The 18,464-nt window shown below is 40.9% G+C and overlaps 4 protein-coding genes across 7 annotated transcripts; 1 reads left to right on the forward strand and 3 right to left on the reverse strand.

The window, feature by feature from the left end:
- Nucleotides 1-737: 737 nt before the first annotated feature.
- Nucleotides 738-3,324, reverse strand: LOC122130210 (deoxyribonuclease-2-alpha-like). The gene is made up of 6 exons (XM_042704871.1): nucleotides 2,717-3,324; nucleotides 2,466-2,631; nucleotides 2,116-2,356; nucleotides 1,808-1,966; nucleotides 1,424-1,615; nucleotides 738-1,175 (listed from the first exon to the last, which is right to left on the reverse strand). The coding sequence occupies exons 1-6, from the start codon at nucleotides 2,812-2,814 to the stop codon at nucleotides 826-828; spliced, it is 1,206 nt and encodes a 401-aa protein (XP_042560805.1). The 5' UTR covers nucleotides 2,815-3,324; the 3' UTR covers nucleotides 738-825.
- Nucleotides 3,325-3,568: 244 nt separating this feature from the next.
- On the reverse strand, nucleotides 3,569-6,867 carry LOC122130209 (deoxyribonuclease-2-beta-like). Its single transcript, XM_042704870.1, has 6 exons — nucleotides 6,703-6,867; nucleotides 6,286-6,460; nucleotides 6,085-6,163; nucleotides 4,958-5,119; nucleotides 4,586-4,783; nucleotides 3,569-4,087 (listed from the first exon to the last, which is right to left on the reverse strand). Exons 1-6 carry the CDS (start codon nucleotides 6,813-6,815, stop codon nucleotides 3,753-3,755), a joined length of 1,062 nt encoding a protein of 353 aa, XP_042560804.1. The 5' UTR covers nucleotides 6,816-6,867; the 3' UTR covers nucleotides 3,569-3,752.
- A 2,640-nt stretch (nucleotides 6,868-9,507) lies between these two features.
- On the forward strand, nucleotides 9,508-13,457 carry uox (urate oxidase). The gene is made up of 8 exons (XM_042704858.1): nucleotides 9,508-9,637; nucleotides 9,821-10,033; nucleotides 10,148-10,264; nucleotides 10,371-10,449; nucleotides 11,642-11,825; nucleotides 11,931-12,054; nucleotides 12,210-12,293; nucleotides 13,273-13,457. Exons 1-8 carry the CDS (start codon nucleotides 9,617-9,619, stop codon nucleotides 13,345-13,347), a joined length of 897 nt encoding a protein of 298 aa, XP_042560792.1. The 5' UTR covers nucleotides 9,508-9,616; the 3' UTR covers nucleotides 13,348-13,457.
- Nucleotides 13,458-13,556: 99 nt separating this feature from the next.
- Nucleotides 13,557-16,898, reverse strand: samd13 (sterile alpha motif domain containing 13). Of its 4 annotated transcripts, none has more exons than XM_042704861.1 (5): nucleotides 16,511-16,898; nucleotides 15,677-15,768; nucleotides 15,069-15,155; nucleotides 14,865-14,976; nucleotides 13,557-14,741 (listed from the first exon to the last, which is right to left on the reverse strand). In XM_042704861.1, the coding sequence occupies exons 3-5, from the start codon at nucleotides 15,104-15,106 to the stop codon at nucleotides 14,598-14,600; spliced, it is 294 nt and encodes a 97-aa protein (XP_042560795.1). In that variant the 5' UTR covers nucleotides 15,107-15,155; nucleotides 15,677-15,768; nucleotides 16,511-16,898; the 3' UTR covers nucleotides 13,557-14,597. The 4 variants fall into 4 exon arrangements, with proteins under 4 accessions (XP_042560795.1, XP_042560796.1, XP_042560794.1 ...); XM_042704862.1 differs by having other exon boundaries at nucleotides 15,069-15,200; XM_042704860.1 differs by having other exon boundaries at nucleotides 15,069-15,768.
- Nucleotides 16,899-18,464: the final 1,566 nt, after the last annotated feature.

Below are 18,464 nucleotides of genomic sequence, written 5' to 3' on the forward strand. Positions count from 1 at the left end.
AGTGAAACTATGTTATTGAATGCATGGTGGGGGACTACCTGCAATGCCTTCACAGACCACTGGTTGAAAACCCCTGCTCTTGGGCAACCATGGCAAAACAGGACAACCATGGGATCTGACATTTCAATAACTGACAAACTAAACCAATAATGAGGCTGCTGCAAATAATACCATAGCTGAAAAAGGATATTTTCTAACCTGATCTTAGCAGCCATGTACAACAGTGTGCATCCCAGCAGCCATGCTTTAGGCTAGTAAACATGAAGGAAGGGTTCTTCTTCACTGTCTAGACTCACAACACCTACTAATAACTCAGCGACTCAACACTCACTGATAAGTGTTGAATGTGAACAGACTTAATTGTGAGTGACCTGGAGAAACGTCTAACATCACGCATGGAAGGAGTGCAACCACATCACATACGCATTATATTTAAAGTGTATATTAGATGTTTGGTATATTGTGTTACTGAAGTGAGTCATCCAACACTGACATTGTTTATTTCATCCAACATAAAGAAAAGATCGAAAACAACTTTCATTGCTTAGAAAGGTCATAAGTTCATCATAGGTACCGAAACTGTTATGACTTTGTGGCTGTGTTTTATTTTTACACTTCTCTACAGACAGCAGCTGCTTCTTATCTGCCTTCAAGATAAAGTGCAGTTAATCTCACTTCATTTATATTATTAGACATAAGGAAATAGGAAGCATAATGAAGGAAGCATAATGAAGCCATTTAGGATTTGAAAATAGTTATATTTTATTCTCAACACCCAACACACCCTTAAAAACTGCCTACATGCTGAGCTACATGTTACAGTTATCAGTTAGCCCCAGGGCATGGCTCGTAGGTGAACACAACACTTGAAAAGGCCTTCCACACAGCAGCATTATCCGTGCATACCGCCCCTCCGCCTCTGCTCTCCTGGCTAACTTCCCTGTTCATATCTGCGATGCACGTCCATGGTCTGGGGGATTTATCCACCGTCACACACCACTTAGAATGGTCCACGGTTACGCTGAAGGGCTCTGTTGTGGGAAGCTGCACAGACTCCACGTTATACACGTAGTTTGGCACGGAACAGTTGGACGGCAGTGGACGACGCAGTCTGCCCCAGCCCTTGGCATAGAATTCACTTCCCAAGTACTTATCAAGCACATCAGAGTACAGATCTGCAGTGAGAAATCTCTACAGTTAGATTTTTGTAAACTCAATACAGCATAAATTATAAGATGTGGATATGTGTGTATGTATATATGCAAATAATGATCAATGATAACACAAGTGAAGCCTCTACTGATAAATAAATACAAAATTAAATAAATAAATTGAAATAAATTGAATTGAATTGAATTGAATATAGTTATCTTACACTTGGCAAACCATGATAAAAGTAATCATCAAACTCGAAGGAACATACCGTCATGGGCTCTGCCATATTTGGCATAGCTGACAAACTTGTGTCCTGACAGTGTTGTCATGTCCAGTTGGCGATACCACGGTGCCTCTTTAGGAAAGCAACCCTTTCTTGCCACACACTGAAGCTCCGGGAAAAACGAGGTGGGGATGTGGGAGTTAAAAGCATTGACATGAATGTACTGGAGTTGGATAGCTGTGAAGGCAGATAACACATGGGCAGTTTGCAAATGATTCACAAATAATACGTCATATAGCTATAAGAGCAGCATAAAGATTTATATTTCTGGTGAAAACATCCAAGTGGGTGCCACCTACCATGAATAAGAAGCATAGTCATGCTAATTAAGTTATTAAGTTATTGTCGTGATGAAAACAGTTAACTTACCAATGTCCCTGAAAGCAGTGTACTTGTATGTTCCACAGATAAAGGTTTGTCCATTGTGGTAGCCACTTTTTGGCCAGAAGGAGTCTATGTCAAACCCGGGGAAGTCTGGGGTGCTGTGTGACAACCAAATGCCAGTACTTTGGCTCATCAGAACAACACCTTCACAACACACACAGACATCTCAGTAAGAGTAATTCAGTGAAATAGCAGACATTTCTTAATGCAAACCCGCTCACAGCACAGAACATGTTTAGATTTGATCAGCGCCTCTGCTCCTCATGCAGCTACTCGTGGCCTTGGTGTGCTGCTTGCGTCTTGCTCGACCAGCTGAGCACTTGGAGCCTGTTCTCTGCATGTGAGTTTCTTACCTTTACTGTGTCCATAGGAAGAGGAGCCGGTTCTGTAAGGGTTCTTACCTTTACTGTGACCATAGGAAGAGGAGCCGGTTCTGTAAGGGTTCTTACCTTTACTGTGACCATAGGAAGAGGAGCCGGTTCTGTAAGGTGGTGGTGGTTGATCGTTGTACAGGATGTATCCAAAAGTGTCAGTCTGTTCAGGATGACCGACCGTAAATCAACAATTTGTGAAATGTCATGAAAGGAAATTAACCAAAACAATACCTGTACATTTGCATTTGTGCACGCGCTGGTTTTCTTACCTCTGTTGCATAGTGATCAAATAAAGGCTTTAGTGTTTGACCCACAGCACTCTGTTTATCGTCAATGGTGTACTGGCCTTGCACCCAGCCACTTGTGCTCTCGTCCATGTAGAGATAGCGCAGTCCATTCTGATCATCGATGGAGGGTTGCTTGTATAGGATGTACCTAAGATAAGATACGCATTAAACATACATGCAATTATTGTGTGGGATATTATTCAGGTGTGTAAGCAGTAGGAGAGATTACTCACCAGTCAACAGCCTGTCCATGCTCGTTCTGACAGGAGATAGATGTGCTTGCAGCGCACCCGCCCAAGGTTAACAGAACACCAAGAAAGATCCAATTCATCTTGTCCTACATTGACAAATCACATTTAGCATTTTATGAGCAGCTGCAAGCATTTTATAAAACAAACAATAAAACAGCAGTCTGTTTGCTACAAGTTTTGCCGTTCACCGGGTGAACTAAATACTTAATCTTGCATACTTTACCTGTAGTTATTGTGGCCTCAGCTTTCTCTTGAAAGGATTTCAGAAGGATCTGCCTCATCTTTGTGACTTTTATAATCCAGAGAACACTTCAAGTATCCAAGACAAGCAATTCAACCTCTATTATTTAGTTCTTATCTCAAGGATCCTTATCAATCTTGATTTATTTGGAAAAAACTGCAGCTGCTCTCTCGGTAATGGGTGCTTAACTTAGCAGCCAAATGATAGCACGCTTATCTGAGGGTACACCATGAGTTTTTTTTCTTTTTGAAATTCATACATTTGACCCAGGTAGAGGTGTATTTGTGTGTAAGGAAGTATTTAATGTGTAAAACACACTAATGTGCCTCCCTAATTCGGATTGTAGACCCAAATGTATACTTTCTTTTGACCTTTCTTATTAGTTTAAAGAAAAACTGAAATAATTGCAATATGAACATTGCAATGTACAGTCTATAGACTTTATTCCATTAAAAATGAAATGGTTTGAATTTAAATGGACCTGAAAACAACTAACATTCAATTACACTTCATTATCAAAATTACCACAACATGTCTGCAATAACACTGGCCACATCTGAATAAGGAAGAATACAGGAAGTGCTGAGAGGAACTCCTTTGTTGTTGTTGTTGTGAGTTTATTAGTTGTAAGTGGGGCACCCTGACGTGTTATATTACATCAGCTAAGTTGCTTGGCATGATTACTTGCATATGTCATTGAGAGGTTTGGCAGCTGTGGGAAGCCAACAAATAGCACAAGGAGGTTACCATGTTCTCCAATGTCTAAGTGAAAATGTCTCAGCACTTGTAGAAGGAGTAAACGGCTCGGCGGAAGACGCTGTAGATGAGCGTGTTTTGTGTGCAGATGAGTCCTCCGCCCCTCCAGACCTGCCCTCTCTCCCGGTTCAGGTCACCCAGGCACACCCAGCCGCCCTCAGGCTCGACGGAGACGCACCACTTGGAGTGATCGTAGTGGGAGTGGAAGTGGACAGGGCCGGGCAGCCGGACCCCGCTGACGTTCAGGACGTGTCTGCGGAGGGAGCAGTTTGAGAAGAGCTCGTGGCCTTGCCTCTGCCAGCTCTCCACCAGGAGGTCCGTGTCCAGCAGCTGAGCCACCCAAGCCGTGTAAATGTCTGTTGAGAAAGTTACAGAAGCAAATCTGAGAGATTTCGTCAGTGGAAGGGAGTTTCACTTCCCCAGAGACACATTTATGAACCCTTTGTGAGGAATTGTGAGGAAACGAACACAGTGCGTCAATGTTGTGAGGTCTATCTCCTCGCCCAAGTTTGCAGCATTGTTTTACAAACGTGCACGGTGTTTTCTGTTCACATTCAATTTATCTTGTATGTATGTATTGATAGATTTATTACTAACAACAATGTGTCTTAAAAATGGACTGTTAATTGTTTGTGGCTGTGATTATATGGCTGTGGATATGAAACTCAGAATATTGACATATCTTTCATAAGAGCAGGTCTCCTGTTGCATCATCTGAGTCAATAATTACACAACAAACCAGTTCTACTCTGTCTTTCTCAATGTCAATAGTGTTATAACACAAGAGAGCCAAACAGTTTTAAAACATTATGCCGGCTTCTGATTTCTCACTCGCAGACCCTGCATGCTCCTACCATCAACAAAGAGGTGAGATTTGACAAAACTTAGAAAGGTCTCCCCTTTGGCCGACACCAGTTTCTTCACTGTCCGGTCTTTGGGCAGATGGGGACTGGCTCCTGAGCAGAGCTGGGCCAGAATGGTCATGTCTGCCCCGAGCGGACCTGGCAGGGAGCAGTTGTAGACGTGCGGCAGGGTGTACATCAGCTGCTCAGCTGAAAAGCACAGGCCGGGCGGCCACATTACACAATTAAACACACAAAGTTCACGGTTTGTGATGGTTTATGTTGGGAAATGATATATGGAAACGGCTTGACTGAAAAGGAAAGACACTTATCTTGACGGTTTAATGTTCCATGTTTTGTCGCGAGTTTGAGGTGTGTTCTTACATATTGGATGAAACTGTTGGTAAGCGTAGGTGACACAGAAAAGGACCTGGCCGTAGAACATGCCGGTGGAGGGGTAGCCGTAGCCCTTCTCTGGGAAGGGGGGGAAGTGGGGGATGGTGTGAGATAACCAGAACCCCTGGGTTTCATCAAACATCATCACCCCTATGAAAACACAAACACAGACATTACACACAACACATTAGTGTTCCCTCATGACAAACAGGATTAACAAGGACATTGCTTTAGTATCTCACTAGTCTACATTGTTCTATGATCATTTCTGCACGGTAAATAACTATACAACGTACAGTTAAACAGATGGAGAAATCAGTGTCAAGTTTTATACGTTATTATTACAAGGTCATCTTATTACAAGGTCAGTAGCCATTTATATAATCAGTAATGCATGCACACACTGCTGAGTGTGAAAGAGAGAGTGTAAGAGTCAAATTGTATACATCTTTTTACAAGGTCACTAACCATTTGTATTATCAGTAATGCATGCACACACTGCTGAGTGTGAAAGAGAGAGTGTAAGAGTCAAGTTAGTCACGATTGTTTGTCTCTCTGAAAACATTTAGGAGCCATTCATGGTCTGATGCAGGGGCCCTTATCAGTAATGCTCTTTGCCCTGTCCCACCCCCCCAAAACTACACATGCATTGGACTGTTCTTTTTGCCACTATAATCTCGGGGACTAAGTTCACAGAGAACACAATAAGAAAGCCATGCCTTCAGTGTACAGTGTGAGTGTCCAGAGAACACAATTCGAGAGCCAACCCTTCAGTGTCCAGTGTGAGTGTACAGTGTGAGTGTCCAGAGAACACAATAAGGGAGCCATCCCTTCAGTGTACAGTGTGAGTGTCCAGAGAACACAATTCGAGAGCCAACCCTTCAGTGTCCAGTGTGAGTGTACAGTGTGAGTGTCCAGAGAACACAATAAGGGAGCCATCCCTTCAGTGTATAGTGTGAGTGTCCAGCTAGGAGCATCCCTTCAGTGTACAGCGTGAGTGTCCAGTGTGAGTGTCCAGTGTGAGTGTGATTGAGGGTCCAGTGTGTGTCCAGTGTGAGTGTTCAGTGTGAGTGTCCATGGGAGTGTCCAGTGTGAGTGTCCAGCTAGGAGCATACCTTTGGTGTGGCCGTGGTCCATGTCATAGTGGAGGTCTGGAGGAGCATCGTTGTACAGTAAATAGGCTGAGCTGTTGGACTAGACCAAAATAATATACTTGATATATTTAATCAAGAATGTGAAACTATTTGACTGTATCTAAACCACATCAGGCTATATCAGGTTATAACCTATGATGATATAAGCTTTGCTTTTGCTACCTCGTACCCCTTGCCCTGGTAGAGCTGTCCAAGGGTATACGCTGCAGCTCCATCGCTGTAGTTGACTTTGAACGGGCTCAGGTCCCACGTCTTCATGGAGCCATCCAAGTACATGTAGTCAACGCCATTCCCAGAATATTCCATTACGTATTTGGGTAATTTGTAGATAATAAACCTTTCAGAAGCAGGAGAAACGGTGATGTAGTAGACTGTAATCTCAGTTAATGTGAATGTGATATGTAAGAATGCGATAGCACAATCACTGCTACACTGCTACAACACTGCAAACACAATCCATCACTGCTAGTGGCTTTGGGGAGATAAAAGAAATTAACAGGTCTAACACTAACACATTCAACACTAGCCTTGAAAGTCACACCGTGTGGAAAACACTGTCCATGTTCACATTGCACCTACCAGTCAACCGGCTCGTTCTTCTCATCCCTACATGAAATGCTGCCATGGCCAAAAGATTTGACAGTCAAGACCGAACACAAAAGGTTTGAGGCTAAAACAAAGTAATGTAACATTTTTACAAGAACGTTGTCAACGTCAACGAGGCAACGTTGAATGTCGATGTGCACTGCAAAAGGAGAAGTGGCTTATTGCCTTAGTTCTGTTTCCTGCGTTGGAAACACTGAAAGCAAGTGCAGCTGTTTCATTCTCAACCCATGTCAAAGCATTCTGTTTATTTTGCGACGACATCTGGGACAATTAGCAGAAAATAAATACATTTGAATGGGAATTGTATAAAGCAAATGCCAGACTAGTGATGTCAATTGACCCAGAGAGTTCAGATCACTTTTGATTGTATCTAAATCTCAAAATCTGAGACTGGGTGATGGGACAAGGACTGTTTAAAGAGGAGTTTAAGATTTTACAGTAATCGTCATTGTGCAAGTTAAAAAATGGGATGTTGTGTCCTTTCCTTTCTTCTACTTCAGGTACCACAAGGATGTGTGAGCCTCTGAAGGAGGAAACTCTAGGCTCCACCAGGATTCATTTCACAATCATTTATTTGGTTGTGATCAACAATTTTTATTAAGACAAAGACAACATATTACACATTCAAAGCACAATAACCATTGTAATGAGTGCATGAAAAAAGGTATAGACGTACTGTATACTGTTACTAATGAAGACGAACAAAAGACAAGCATTCCTAAAGAAAGATAATTCAATTAAATTACATTTTATCTTATCTATATGGCACCAAATCAAAAAAACTGTCTCTGGGTGCTTTACAGAGCCCAAGGCCTGGGGTTGGGAGTGTGTTGACAAGCCAGCGTGCTCTACCAGTCTGACAGCATTATCAGTGGGTATGTCATTTCTACATCATACTTAGAACAACTGCGTAGTTGGACAATGGAACAAACATGATCAAACATGGACCTTTTAAGAACGTTGATTTTGGATTTGCAGGGTGACTGATTCCTGACTGTTGAGGTCTGACATAAAGCTTTGAATAGGTTTTTGAATGCTTTGTGAAAACATCGGCTGTGTAAGGATTCCTATCAGGTGGGCAAAACTTTAACATCAGAACTCTCACTAAGCTGTATCTTGGTGTTGGTGAAATAGTTTTGCTTTAGCGAGGGAACACTAAGAAGAGTACTGACCCTCAGGGGGCTCCGTAGTCTTCCAGGTTGGAGTGAGCAAACGGGGGTATAGATGAGGGTGGGAGAGATGGTTTCAGGGCTCCTGTGGGGAACATGGGGCTGGGTCGTGTGAGGGTGAAAAACTTTAGTCATTGTGGAGATTTCTGGCAGCAATTCTACGGAGCCCCTTAAGGCTTGTAGTGGTGATTTTCTTTCTGAGCTACTTCTGTGTTCCCTTTCAATAGTTTTGCATTCCCTCGCAATGATATAATGAATGATTGACTGCTTCAACAGGTTACATAAGGATTAAAAAACAACAGGTTACATAAGGATTAAAAGACAAGATGAATTTTGAAGAGAGATTAAACCATGTGAGAGAGGAACAGAGGAAAACATGTTGTGGCTCGTTGTAGCAACATCTTATAGCTGATTTGAAATTGAGTAAAACGTTTCTATTTGCCATTCACACAGGCATGTATTGGCTGCTGAATTTTGATTGGCCATTGATTGGCATTTTGTTGAGTGAACCAAATGGAACTTTAGGAGATGTGAGCAGATGTAGCCAAGTGTAAGCATATCAAATTTCAATTTTTTTTCCTTAAGCGGTTCTTGAGATATTAAAATGTGTCAGTTGTAGCGCCCCCTATAGTAGAAGAATCACAAAATGTGTGTGTGCATCCAAAGAATGTAGTAATGATACAGGGAGTTACATTTAGTAAAGTTTGAACTTTTACGTCACAAGAGTGAAGCTAGTGAACCAAGGGTACCTATAGGGACACAAACCTTCTGTTCCGTATAAGTCATGAGAGGCTACAACCATACCGAGTTTCTTGCGGAATTGGTGAAAAAAAAGCAGAAGAAGAAAAAACTTTGACCAAGAGTGGCAGCGAGGACACAGCGGTGCTCATCATTACCATCTCACAGGAAACTTTTCATATCTGTCTGGGTCAGGCCTCCATCCGCGTGGACATCCTTTCCATTACAGACATGATGTTGTAGCTTCCCTGTATTTTTTCTGCATCCACAATCCCTTTGCGTGTGACCAGTACATGCAAAGGAACTGACCTCAGAGATCAGTATTTTAATGGCTATTGTCAATGGTGAGGTACCACTCACACAAGGCTCTCACTCCACTCTTCTCCCAGAATGAGATCTTTGCTCACGCTTCTCAACCAGCTCCAGTGATTCAACTTTAACCACAATCCAGTGAAATTTGAATGCTGATTGCAAATGTTTCTAATTTAACATCTGGTGCGACAGTGGTACAGGAGGTAAAGAAGTCGTTTAGTAATCAGAAGGTTGCGATTCCCTGTCGAAGCGTCCTTGAGCAAAACACTGAACCCCTAATTGCTCCTGATGTGCAGTGTGCCATCAGTGTAAATGTAAAATGTGTATACATTGTAAGTCGCTTTGGATAAAAGCGTCTGCTAAATGACTAAATGTAAACAGCATACGGACAATTCAGATTTAGTGTCACATATAACTGTAACCATGATTTTGTTAAAAGTTGTTTTTGATTATGCATTTTTTTCTGTATACCTCTGTTTTTATACCTTTCTCCCAGTGTTTGTTGCATTTCACCCAGTACTGCACAATGCCAGGGGCCATCTCTATCCCAAACTCCAGACATTGTGCAACAGAGACAAAACAAACATCCCACCAATATCACCAAACGCTCTGTCAGTGATACTGCACTCCTGGCAGAGACAAGACAGGGAGAAGAACACAAGCTAACCATGGCGAATACCTCAGCTCAGGTATGGATCTTTTAATTTCTTACTTGGTCTGTTGTCTGTTCTAGAGTCTGTTGTGGAGTTGCATAGATTCATTTGGAAAGAAAAACAGTGAGTATTCAAGTGAGCTAAAATTAAGTTAATCGGCAGAGTATGCCAGTGGAGTACTGACCATGATTAATTAGGTTCAGGATGGCATTTTTTCAGGATGTGGAGTTCGTGCACACGGGCTATGGGAAAAATCTGGTGAAGGTTTTGTACATCAAACGTGAGGGGACACACCACTACATCACTGAGCTAAAGGCAAATGTGGAGCTGACGCTGAAGACCCGCAAAGACTACCTGAAGGGAGACAACTCTGACATCATTCCCACAGACACCATCAAAAACACTGTGCATGCTTTGGCCAAGCTAAAAGGAGTAAGATGTTCCCATAGCATGAGTTCAAATACACGAGTAACCTGCATAATCCTAATTCTCTCAAATCTCTTAATATGTTCTCAAAAAAGTGATAATGACTTTTTTTTTTTAAAGGTGAAAACGATAGAAGATTTTGCACTGGATATTTGTGAACATTTCCTGACGTCTTTCAAACATGTCACCAATGCAGAGGTATTCATTGAAGAAGCACCATGGAAGCGGTTGGAAAAGGTAACGCTGTCTATTCTGAATCATACATTAACCCTTAGTGTGACATCCTTCCCAGTAATGGTTGGCACTGCAGTATTTACCCAATCACATTGGGCTTTCCTCATAGAATGGAGTGGAGCATGCCCATGCCTTCATCTTTACTCCAGACGCCTGGCATTTCTGTGAGGTGAAACAGGTTCTCAATGGTGAGTAATATGGTGAGAGAATAATTACATTTGCAATCACCCTTCAGTCAATACCAGTTGTGAGCGAAGTGGAACAGACCTTATTTTGTATACAGAACCCATTCTGTGCTAATACAGGCATTCGTTTATTATGAAACCATGCAACAGCCTAATACCTTTTGTCCATAAAAACCACAAACATGTTAGCATTATGTCCACAAATTGACTGTTGTGCTTTTGTGGACAAGAAAGCTGAATGCACTTCAAATTGTGGCCAAAATAGACAAAAGTAACTCTGTCCAACGTAATAGATATCCTAGGCCACTGAATGTTAATTTTGTCCATATATCAGCTCTGCTTCTTTACGGAAAGTAGGAGTCATGAAAGGACTTTGGTCCTATATACTCAGTCAGTCGACATCAGGGTTTTGCTAAGTACAAAAATAACTATGTCCGTAGGCTGGCCTTTATTGATGAAAGTAGCTATGCTGGGCATGGAAGGACTTCACAGTCAGCAGGTTACAGAACGCATTCTGTCCACAAAAGCAAAGGCTGCTTGCACTTTCGTAGACATTAGTGTTTCGCTAGAACAAAAGGAATTTTATCCATAGGCTATATTTCAGGAGGTAAGATGTGCATGGAAGGACTTTGGCAGGTTACAAAACACGTTGTCCACACAAGCAAAGGCTGCTTAAACTTTTGTAGGGTTCAGTGTCAGTTCAAAGGTCAACGGAAGTTCAAGCTGCCTTGGTCAGGACACATTCTGTAACCTGCTGACTCACGTAATGTATCGGACCAAATACATCCCGTAATGAGCAGAGCTGTTATGTGGACAAAATTAGCATTCGATGGTCTGAGATATCTATTATATGGACAGAATTACTTTTAATTTTATAAAAAATTGTTTATTCTGTTCAGAAAGTAAGAAGTGCATTCAGCCTTTTGTCCACAAAATTAAAAGCACAGCAGTCAATTCAGACGAGCATTGCTTGGGATATTTGTGAATTTCTCGACAGTATTGTCACTTAAATTGAGAATGTATACATAACTACATCTAGTTCACACTTTGGTTTAGAAACCTTAAGAAAAAGTATTTTATTTTCATGTAGAAATTCTGCTCATAAATATAAGATGCATAATAAGATAATAAGATATGATAACAGATGACAAAGATTTAGCCCTTTGAATGAAGCCTTGAAATGCTTGCTCCCCAGAGAGTCCTGTGATTCACAGTGGACTGAGGGACATGAAGGTGCTGAAGACCACACAGTCCGGCTTTGAAGGTTTCCTAAAGGACAGGTTCACCACCCTGCAGGAAGCCAAGGACAGGTGCTTCTGCACGTCTGTGTATAGCAAGTGGCGCTACAACACACGCAACGCGCCATTCGATGAAGCCTGGCAAGTTGTGTGATGGATTATAATATTATTACACAATGTTCAAATGTCAATGTGCTGACCCTGTACAACTCAAGAAAAATCATTTTGGGCATGATTTTTGTGCAGGAAAACTGTCAGAGATACAATAATTGAGAAGTTTGCTGGCCCGTATGACCGTGGCGAGTACTCTCCATCCGTCCAAAAGACTCTGTATGACTCTCAGGTCCTTGTGCTAGACCGCCAGCCTGAGGTAGGTCACAAGCAGAGCCTCCAGCACTTTTATGTGAAAACGTTGCAAAGTGATGCCCACTGCCAATTTGCAGTCAATACAAATGAGCATTAACATCCACATCCATCCATGTTCATGATGTCAAATCTGCAAAATGCTCACTTCTTTCTTCCCAGATTGAGGAAATTGAGATTGTGATGCCCAATCAGCATTACTTCACCATTGACATGACAAAAATGGGTCTGACAAACAAGGATGAGGTATGTGATTAGTATTATCTGAAAATGTATCATTTCAATACCTCGTTATATTGTGGTGTATCCAGAACCATCGCAAACAGATGTCTTATACAGCAGATATTATACAAAGGTGTCAGAAGTTCCAAAATTGTCACAGATGACAATCATACTATTTATTAACTAGTAATGTCAGTATTATGAAGTGCTGTTTAATCCAATTACATCACTCCTCCTCCATTACTAGTATATGTATATGCAAGTTATGGCAAAGACAATACTCTTGATGTCATCTGACTGAAGAGGGGTTCGACCATCTTGAAAACGTACTGAACCAGGTGTACTACTGTGAGAAAGTTAATTTCACCAGTTGTTACTGTCATACTGAAAACTGAAGGTGAGGTTCAGTCCGTGTGAAAGGTTGTGAAGTGATGACAGTAAGGCGAAATTCAGTTAAGAATATAAAATACTAGAAAGTGGACTGCCAGATTGGCCAGTGGGCCCAAAAGTCAGGAACACACACAGGAACTCAACTTTGGCTGTTTATGTCCAAGCTGCAGTTAATCTATGCATATCACATGTCATGTCATCTGAGTTTAAGGACAGATTAATGAAGTGTCAAATGTCTAAACACTGTAGATACAATGCACTTTCTATTCTTCAATTCCTCTACTTTAATATATTTAAATAATAAAGTGCATTCGAAGTGGATCTGACAATGAATCAGATCAAAAAGAGCTTTCACATTATTCCATTTTCAATGTTGCAAGGCTAAAAAAGAACAGAAAGGATTTTAAAGATTAAGCCTGACTTACTGTATGTGTCCATGCACCAAATAATGATTTCCCCCAGCAATCAATAGCACCCTTAGGTAAGACTGCACATAGGTTGTGCCTTGTCCCCTAAAGAGTAAGAGTAAACACTCAGAGCACGGCCAGAAGGACATGTTACTTCACATGTCTGTTTCAATGATGTGAATTTTGAGTCCATGCCCTCTTTCCAGGTTCTACTCCCACTGGACAGCCCCTCTGGCAACATCGCAGGGACTGTGAGAAGAAAGCCACGCGCCAAACTTTGATATAAAGCGTCGGAAGCTGGAAGATTTTTAAGCTACATCAATCGATGTCATCCTCATGCTTATCAATTGAAGAACACTTGGAATGGCAATCATTAAAATGACTAAAACTGTGTTTGTGTTCAAAATTTAAATATGGACAGACATTACGTTGTTCTCTTATTCTGAGCCAAGACTCACGAAAGTGGTTCAATCATGACAAAAACATTACATCATATCAAATAAATTCCATTTATAGTTCCTGATTTGTCAACATCTGCAAAATCAACACAATTGTAGTCCTGTCAAAACAAATGATTACTCAAGGGAACTGAGCCCAGCAGTCAACTGAAGAGGCAACACATTCAACAGATCATAAACAACTGCACCAAGGACAGATATATTGCCAACCAAAATAAACAAAAATATACAAACAACATTATTTATCTCAGATTTTTTCACACATTTCATGAATGTCTGAATTATCCATTTTTGGCCATAAATTAAAAGATGTTGCGAGACTTGCAATCTATTACAAAATGAAAAGAAATCACAACTAACGGAGTGATCTCAAATTATAGTCACCATGTAAAGTACTCTTCTGAGATAAATTAGCACCACTGATCCGATCAGATATCATACATTACTGATCTATAACTCCCTTGTGAGACCACAGATTTTTAGAGGCTATGGCTTTCACTATATCTTTGATATCTCTGATACAAAACTGCACTCACATCTTTTATAAAAAGTAAAATAAACAGCAAATCCCAACATCCCTGGTATTTACAATGAAATCTGAGATTCAGCTTTCAGACCCATCCAGGTTGGGAGAACTGCATGCAATAAATCAGGATCACCACAACGTGCAATATGGTGTTTGACTCCTGGGTGTCACATGAGAAACACAAATCCTTACGCACCACAATCTCTCTTTCTCTCTCTCACACACAAACACACACTCAGACACTCACACACACAGACTAAAGACAGTCATAACTTAAAATAAACAAGTAAATATTTACATAATTTCTAATGACCAAACAAGAAGAGCAAAGCAGTAGCCTACAACACATACTGCAAACGTCCTCCTTCAAAATATCCAGTAGTCCCATTTCTGTCCAGGCTGCCACTTCTGTGTCCAGCTGATGCTTCCGTGTCTGATGATATGATGTGCAAGAAGCAGATGTGTCCTCGCTCATTTAAAGTATAACCCTGCAGTATCCTCACAGTCAGATGATTGTCTTCTCCTCGGAGGGTCCTTCTTCACAGCGCTACGACACATTGGTCTTCAAATGTTGAGTCTGCAGGGGCTTCACATGATACTCGTAGATTTTCAGTGCAGGTCCAAGCTTTATCGACAGGCCCGTCAAGACATCATTGCGAGTCATTAATAAAAGGGACTTGCCATCAATCTCCTGGAAAAACAGAAATATTTGCAGAGGTGTTTTTTTTTTAAAAGTCAAAAATGAATGGATTTAAATGCTATTTCATTTTACAATTTTGGTATTTGTATCATTCTAGGATTTTCTCAATCTTACCTGGTCCTGAAAAGCATTTGCTTGTTCCTCAAATCCAGTCGCTTTAAAGTAATTGACAACATCAGCGACGGCCCACTGGGCAGGGTCAGGAAGCTGACCATTTTCCACAGGGCTGTCAATCACACGTAAGGTAAACAGATCAAATTTAGCATGACTAACTACACCTGGTGACGAGTACAAGAAATGAACAGGGAGGAGTCGTACCTTTTGATGTCCACAGAGCCATTTGCTTTAGTCTCCATGATCACTACAGAGGAACAACAGTGGATGAGCCTGTCGCCTACAGGAGTTCTGTAAGGACAAATCCATCCATTTGACAGAGCAGGACAAGACCACCTAAAATACAGGTCACTTGAATGACACTGACCTCAGGCCAAATAACACTAGTACCAAGGACATAAAAAGTGCCCAGTTAACTTAATCAAATCAGACTATGTGAAAAAGTATTTTGGTGAACACAAACCCCAGCACATAAGAAAAGAAAAAACAGGCAGTTGCTTAGCAACATCGTTGATGGTGGTTGATAGCTGTATAGAAAGGCAGATCATGCTTAGTAGATTACAAGCCCCACCCATCATGTGATTAGTCTGCACTGTCTTTAAATAAAAAAAGAAAAAGTATAAATACTTTTTATGCAATTTGACAATGTCATGCAATCAAATAGCCTATGCCTAAAGTATTCTTTCAGAACAAATGTAGTGAGAGGGTTCGGACATTTTGTAGCAGATATGCCCTGTCTGACTTCTCTGTCTAAATATATACGAATGATTTTGATACAATGTTGATATGTTTAGCACAGACGACTTTCTCACCAGTCAATGCACCTTTTCAATGTGTGAAATGAATTGCAGTTTTACAGTAGTTTCATCTTTCACTGTCAGTAGTGGTACTACGACATTTCCCCCTTGTTTGGAGCAGACAAGTGATATAACGTTAGGCCTACTACAGGATACAATTAATTTAAGAGAGGAGAAAGGGAAAATATATGGAAGCCTCTTAAATTATTTTCCGCAATGTATCTAAAGAATAAAGCTCAACGTTACCCTGCCACTACTAGAAGTTGGAGTCTTTGGATGGCATGGTTATAACGTTGATATGATATGAAGGATGTGTAACATGACAGTTACAACTGGCTATCGTTAGCTCTCAAATTAGTCCATAAGTAAAACTGGACTTGAGGGCAGATAACACAATTTTGTTGCTAGCCAGACAGCGGTTACCCTAACCATAAGGGTTTGATGCTCTGGCTTCATTTTATAATTCATAACGTTAAGTTCATTGTAGCCTAGAAACAATAGCTATTAACCCTATTTTAACAATTGGGTAACAAGTCATATTTGAACACTGCATATTAGGTTACTGGGATAACTTACACCAAACGAACAAGACAGCTGACAAGCGAGCAACTCGCATAGCTAACCAGTTAGCTTACGTTATGCAGCTAACTAGCTAACTTCACAATTAATCATACATGCCACCATTCATAACTTTACTGATGAAGCAAAGCAGCTTAATTGAACACGACTCGCTTTTTAAGTAAACATGTCAGAATCTACACGGGTAAATGTGAACTGATGACATGCTTTCCTAGTTTACTAGAATAGCTATCATAGCTATGAGCATAGCTAAGTTATCTTTTTACTTACCTCTCATTCTATTAGGGTCAGTTAGTCAACGTTACATTGAGTCCTCTAATTGACTGAGCTTCACAATACCACATTAACTTACTTGCGGAATGTATTAGACTAAGAACAGATTTATTTGCCCTCAGATGTCTTTCAATGAGGATGGCATATAAAAACTGTAGTTAGCCTATATGTGGGGGTATGGCAGTTACTCGTCAGATTTCAAAATACAAACTCCGATGGTTAACCCTTTCCAGCCTGAGCCCAATATTCATTTTTTCCATATGTGATTTTGTCATGTTGTATGGTGATAGGTAGCAGAGATCAAATGCACCCATCAATTGTATGAGGAGAAATGTTCCTTTTAAATTATATAAAACACAATCAAGTTGTTTAACTGCATGTCCTCATCTATCAACCAAGAGGATACAATAATAACTTAAAATCCTTTATCAATTTCTATTGCAGACTAAAAAACCTATTGTACGAAACATCATGTCACATTTTCTATATTTAGCCTACTGATGACTGCACAGTTTGTGGCAACATGAAGAAGTTGCACCTCATGAGGAGGATCATGTAGCAAAATAAAAATTATTTTAACCTTCCAAGTAAGTTTGGAACTTGTATGAAAAACACATATTTTATTTAAATGGAAATCAAAATGCATTTTTATTTATGAATGTGTCAAACAAATTCAGCAAACAACCAGGAACAACCATTTGTTAGAAATATACCATAAACATATTGTAGCATGCAGGGGGATGTGTGCTTCTGCAGATGTTGTGTATGTTCGCCCCATAATCGTGTGCGTGTGTGCCTGTCAGAATGGTCACTGTTTGATTCTGTGTTTAATGTTCCATTTTATAATGTTTTCATGTTTCCATAATGCCAGCATGTATCACTGTTATCATTTTAGCCTGTGTGTGTTATTCTGATTTTGTGTGTTGTAGCTCCCTGTGATAAGCATTGTACATTCACCGTCAGTATCAAGTGTCAATGTGTCAATGTAAGACCGTGTCAAAGTAAGGCCTGCCTCTCGTCCTTGTTCTGTCTGTTGTTAAGCCAATACAGTGGTAGTCCTGTGGTCATACGGTGTATGGAACTCTGTCTGGAGCTACTGTGCTTTGCACTCCCTCAACGCCATTACTTAATACTCCTCCTCTCAACCAATCAACCTATCATCATCCTCATTAATTTCATCCATACCTGCCATCCAGACCCAGTCATAATTAGATCAGCCTAAGCCAAACCACCAACTAGTAGTCCCTTAATCAAATTTGTCAGAAAATCAACAAAACTGCCCCTCCACTCTGGCCTGGATACCAGACCGAACTTAGCCCCGCCCACCACATTTGAAGTCGGGAAGTTCGGTCTGGTGTCGCTCCGTTGGGGAGAAATTATCTCCGGACAGAAATTGCCGGACCAATCAAATTGTCAAGGCGGGCTTTATACGATGATGGACAGATGATCAACAGTAACGTGATCAACACACGGGTTGAATTCGTTTTCAACAAACATGGCTGCCGCTGGAGAGCTGAAATGTATAGATTCGAGTCCATTTAGACATTGACAGTGCATTCATTTTGAAAGAGGAACAGAGAAACGCGATCAAGGCATTTGTCAATCGAAAAGATGTTTTTGCCTTCCTTCCTACGGGATCCGGTAAAAGTTTAATTTATCAGCTGGCCCTGGTCACATACTACGTTGTTCTGATTGGTTGTAGGTAACCAATTGAGCGAAGAGGCATTTTTTCTCCTGGTTCAGTTGAAACACGCCCCATAATCACAGCCCCTTGGAGTGGTATCAGACTCATATTCTGACTAGAATTATGAGTATGACATAGTCAGGCTACCTCCACTCCGCTTCCCGAGCATCAACAACGCAACTCCCTCCTTTTCTTCTTCTCTCGACTACTGACACGTGAATCTCCATCCTACTTTGTATGGATGGACGCCGTCCTTTAACAATTCCA

The sequence above is a fragment of the Clupea harengus genome, unplaced genomic scaffold, assembly GCF_900700415.2.
Source record: "Clupea harengus unplaced genomic scaffold, Ch_v2.0.2, whole genome shotgun sequence".
NCBI lineage: Eukaryota > Metazoa > Chordata > Actinopteri > Clupeiformes > Clupeidae > Clupea > Clupea harengus.

What these genes read in the sequence shown, in the direction of transcription:
- LOC122130210 (XM_042704871.1), bottom strand. Translation starts at nt 2,814, where the DNA reads ATGAATTGGATCTTTCTTGGTGTTCTGTTAACCTTGGGCGGGTGCGCT. An exon ending in CATGGACAGGCTGTTGACTG is followed by an intron (nt 2,632 to 2,716) that starts GTGAGTAATCTC and finishes ATCTTATCTTAG; the next exon opens with GTACATCCTATACAAGCAAC. An exon ending in ATATGGCAGAGCCCATGACG is followed by an intron (nt 1,176 to 1,423) that starts GTATGTTCCTTC and finishes TTCTCACTGCAG; the next exon opens with ATCTGTACTCTGATGTGCTT.
- LOC122130209 (XM_042704870.1), bottom strand. Translation starts at nt 6,815, where the DNA reads ATGTTACATTACTTTGTTTTAGCCTCAAACCTTTTGTGTTCGGTCTTG. An exon ending in AAGAACGAGCCGGTTGACTG is followed by an intron (nt 6,461 to 6,702) that starts GTAGGTGCAATG and finishes TGCTTCTGAAAG; the next exon opens with GTTTATTATCTACAAATTAC. An exon ending in ACCAGGGCAAGGGGTACGAG is followed by an intron (nt 6,164 to 6,285) that starts GTAGCAAAAGCA and finishes ATTTTGGTCTAG; the next exon opens with TCCAACAGCTCAGCCTATTT.
- uox (XM_042704858.1), top strand. Translation starts at nt 9,617, where the DNA reads ATGGCGAATACCTCAGCTCAG. An exon ending in TGGCGAATACCTCAGCTCAG is followed by an intron (nt 9,638 to 9,820) that starts GTATGGATCTTT and finishes GCATTTTTTCAG; the next exon opens with GATGTGGAGTTCGTGCACAC. An exon ending in TGCTAGACCGCCAGCCTGAG is followed by an intron (nt 12,055 to 12,209) that starts GTAGGTCACAAG and finishes CTTTCTTCCCAG; the next exon opens with ATTGAGGAAATTGAGATTGT.
- samd13 (XM_042704861.1), bottom strand. Translation starts at nt 15,106, where the DNA reads ATGGAGACTAAAGCAAATGGCTCTGTGGACATCAAAAG. An exon ending in GGCTCTGTGGACATCAAAAG is followed by an intron (nt 14,977 to 15,068) that starts GTACGACTCCTC and finishes TGTGATTGACAG; the next exon opens with CCCTGTGGAAAATGGTCAGC. An exon ending in CAAATGCTTTTCAGGACCAG is followed by an intron (nt 14,742 to 14,864) that starts GTAAGATTGAGA and finishes CTGTTTTTCCAG; the next exon opens with GAGATTGATGGCAAGTCCCT.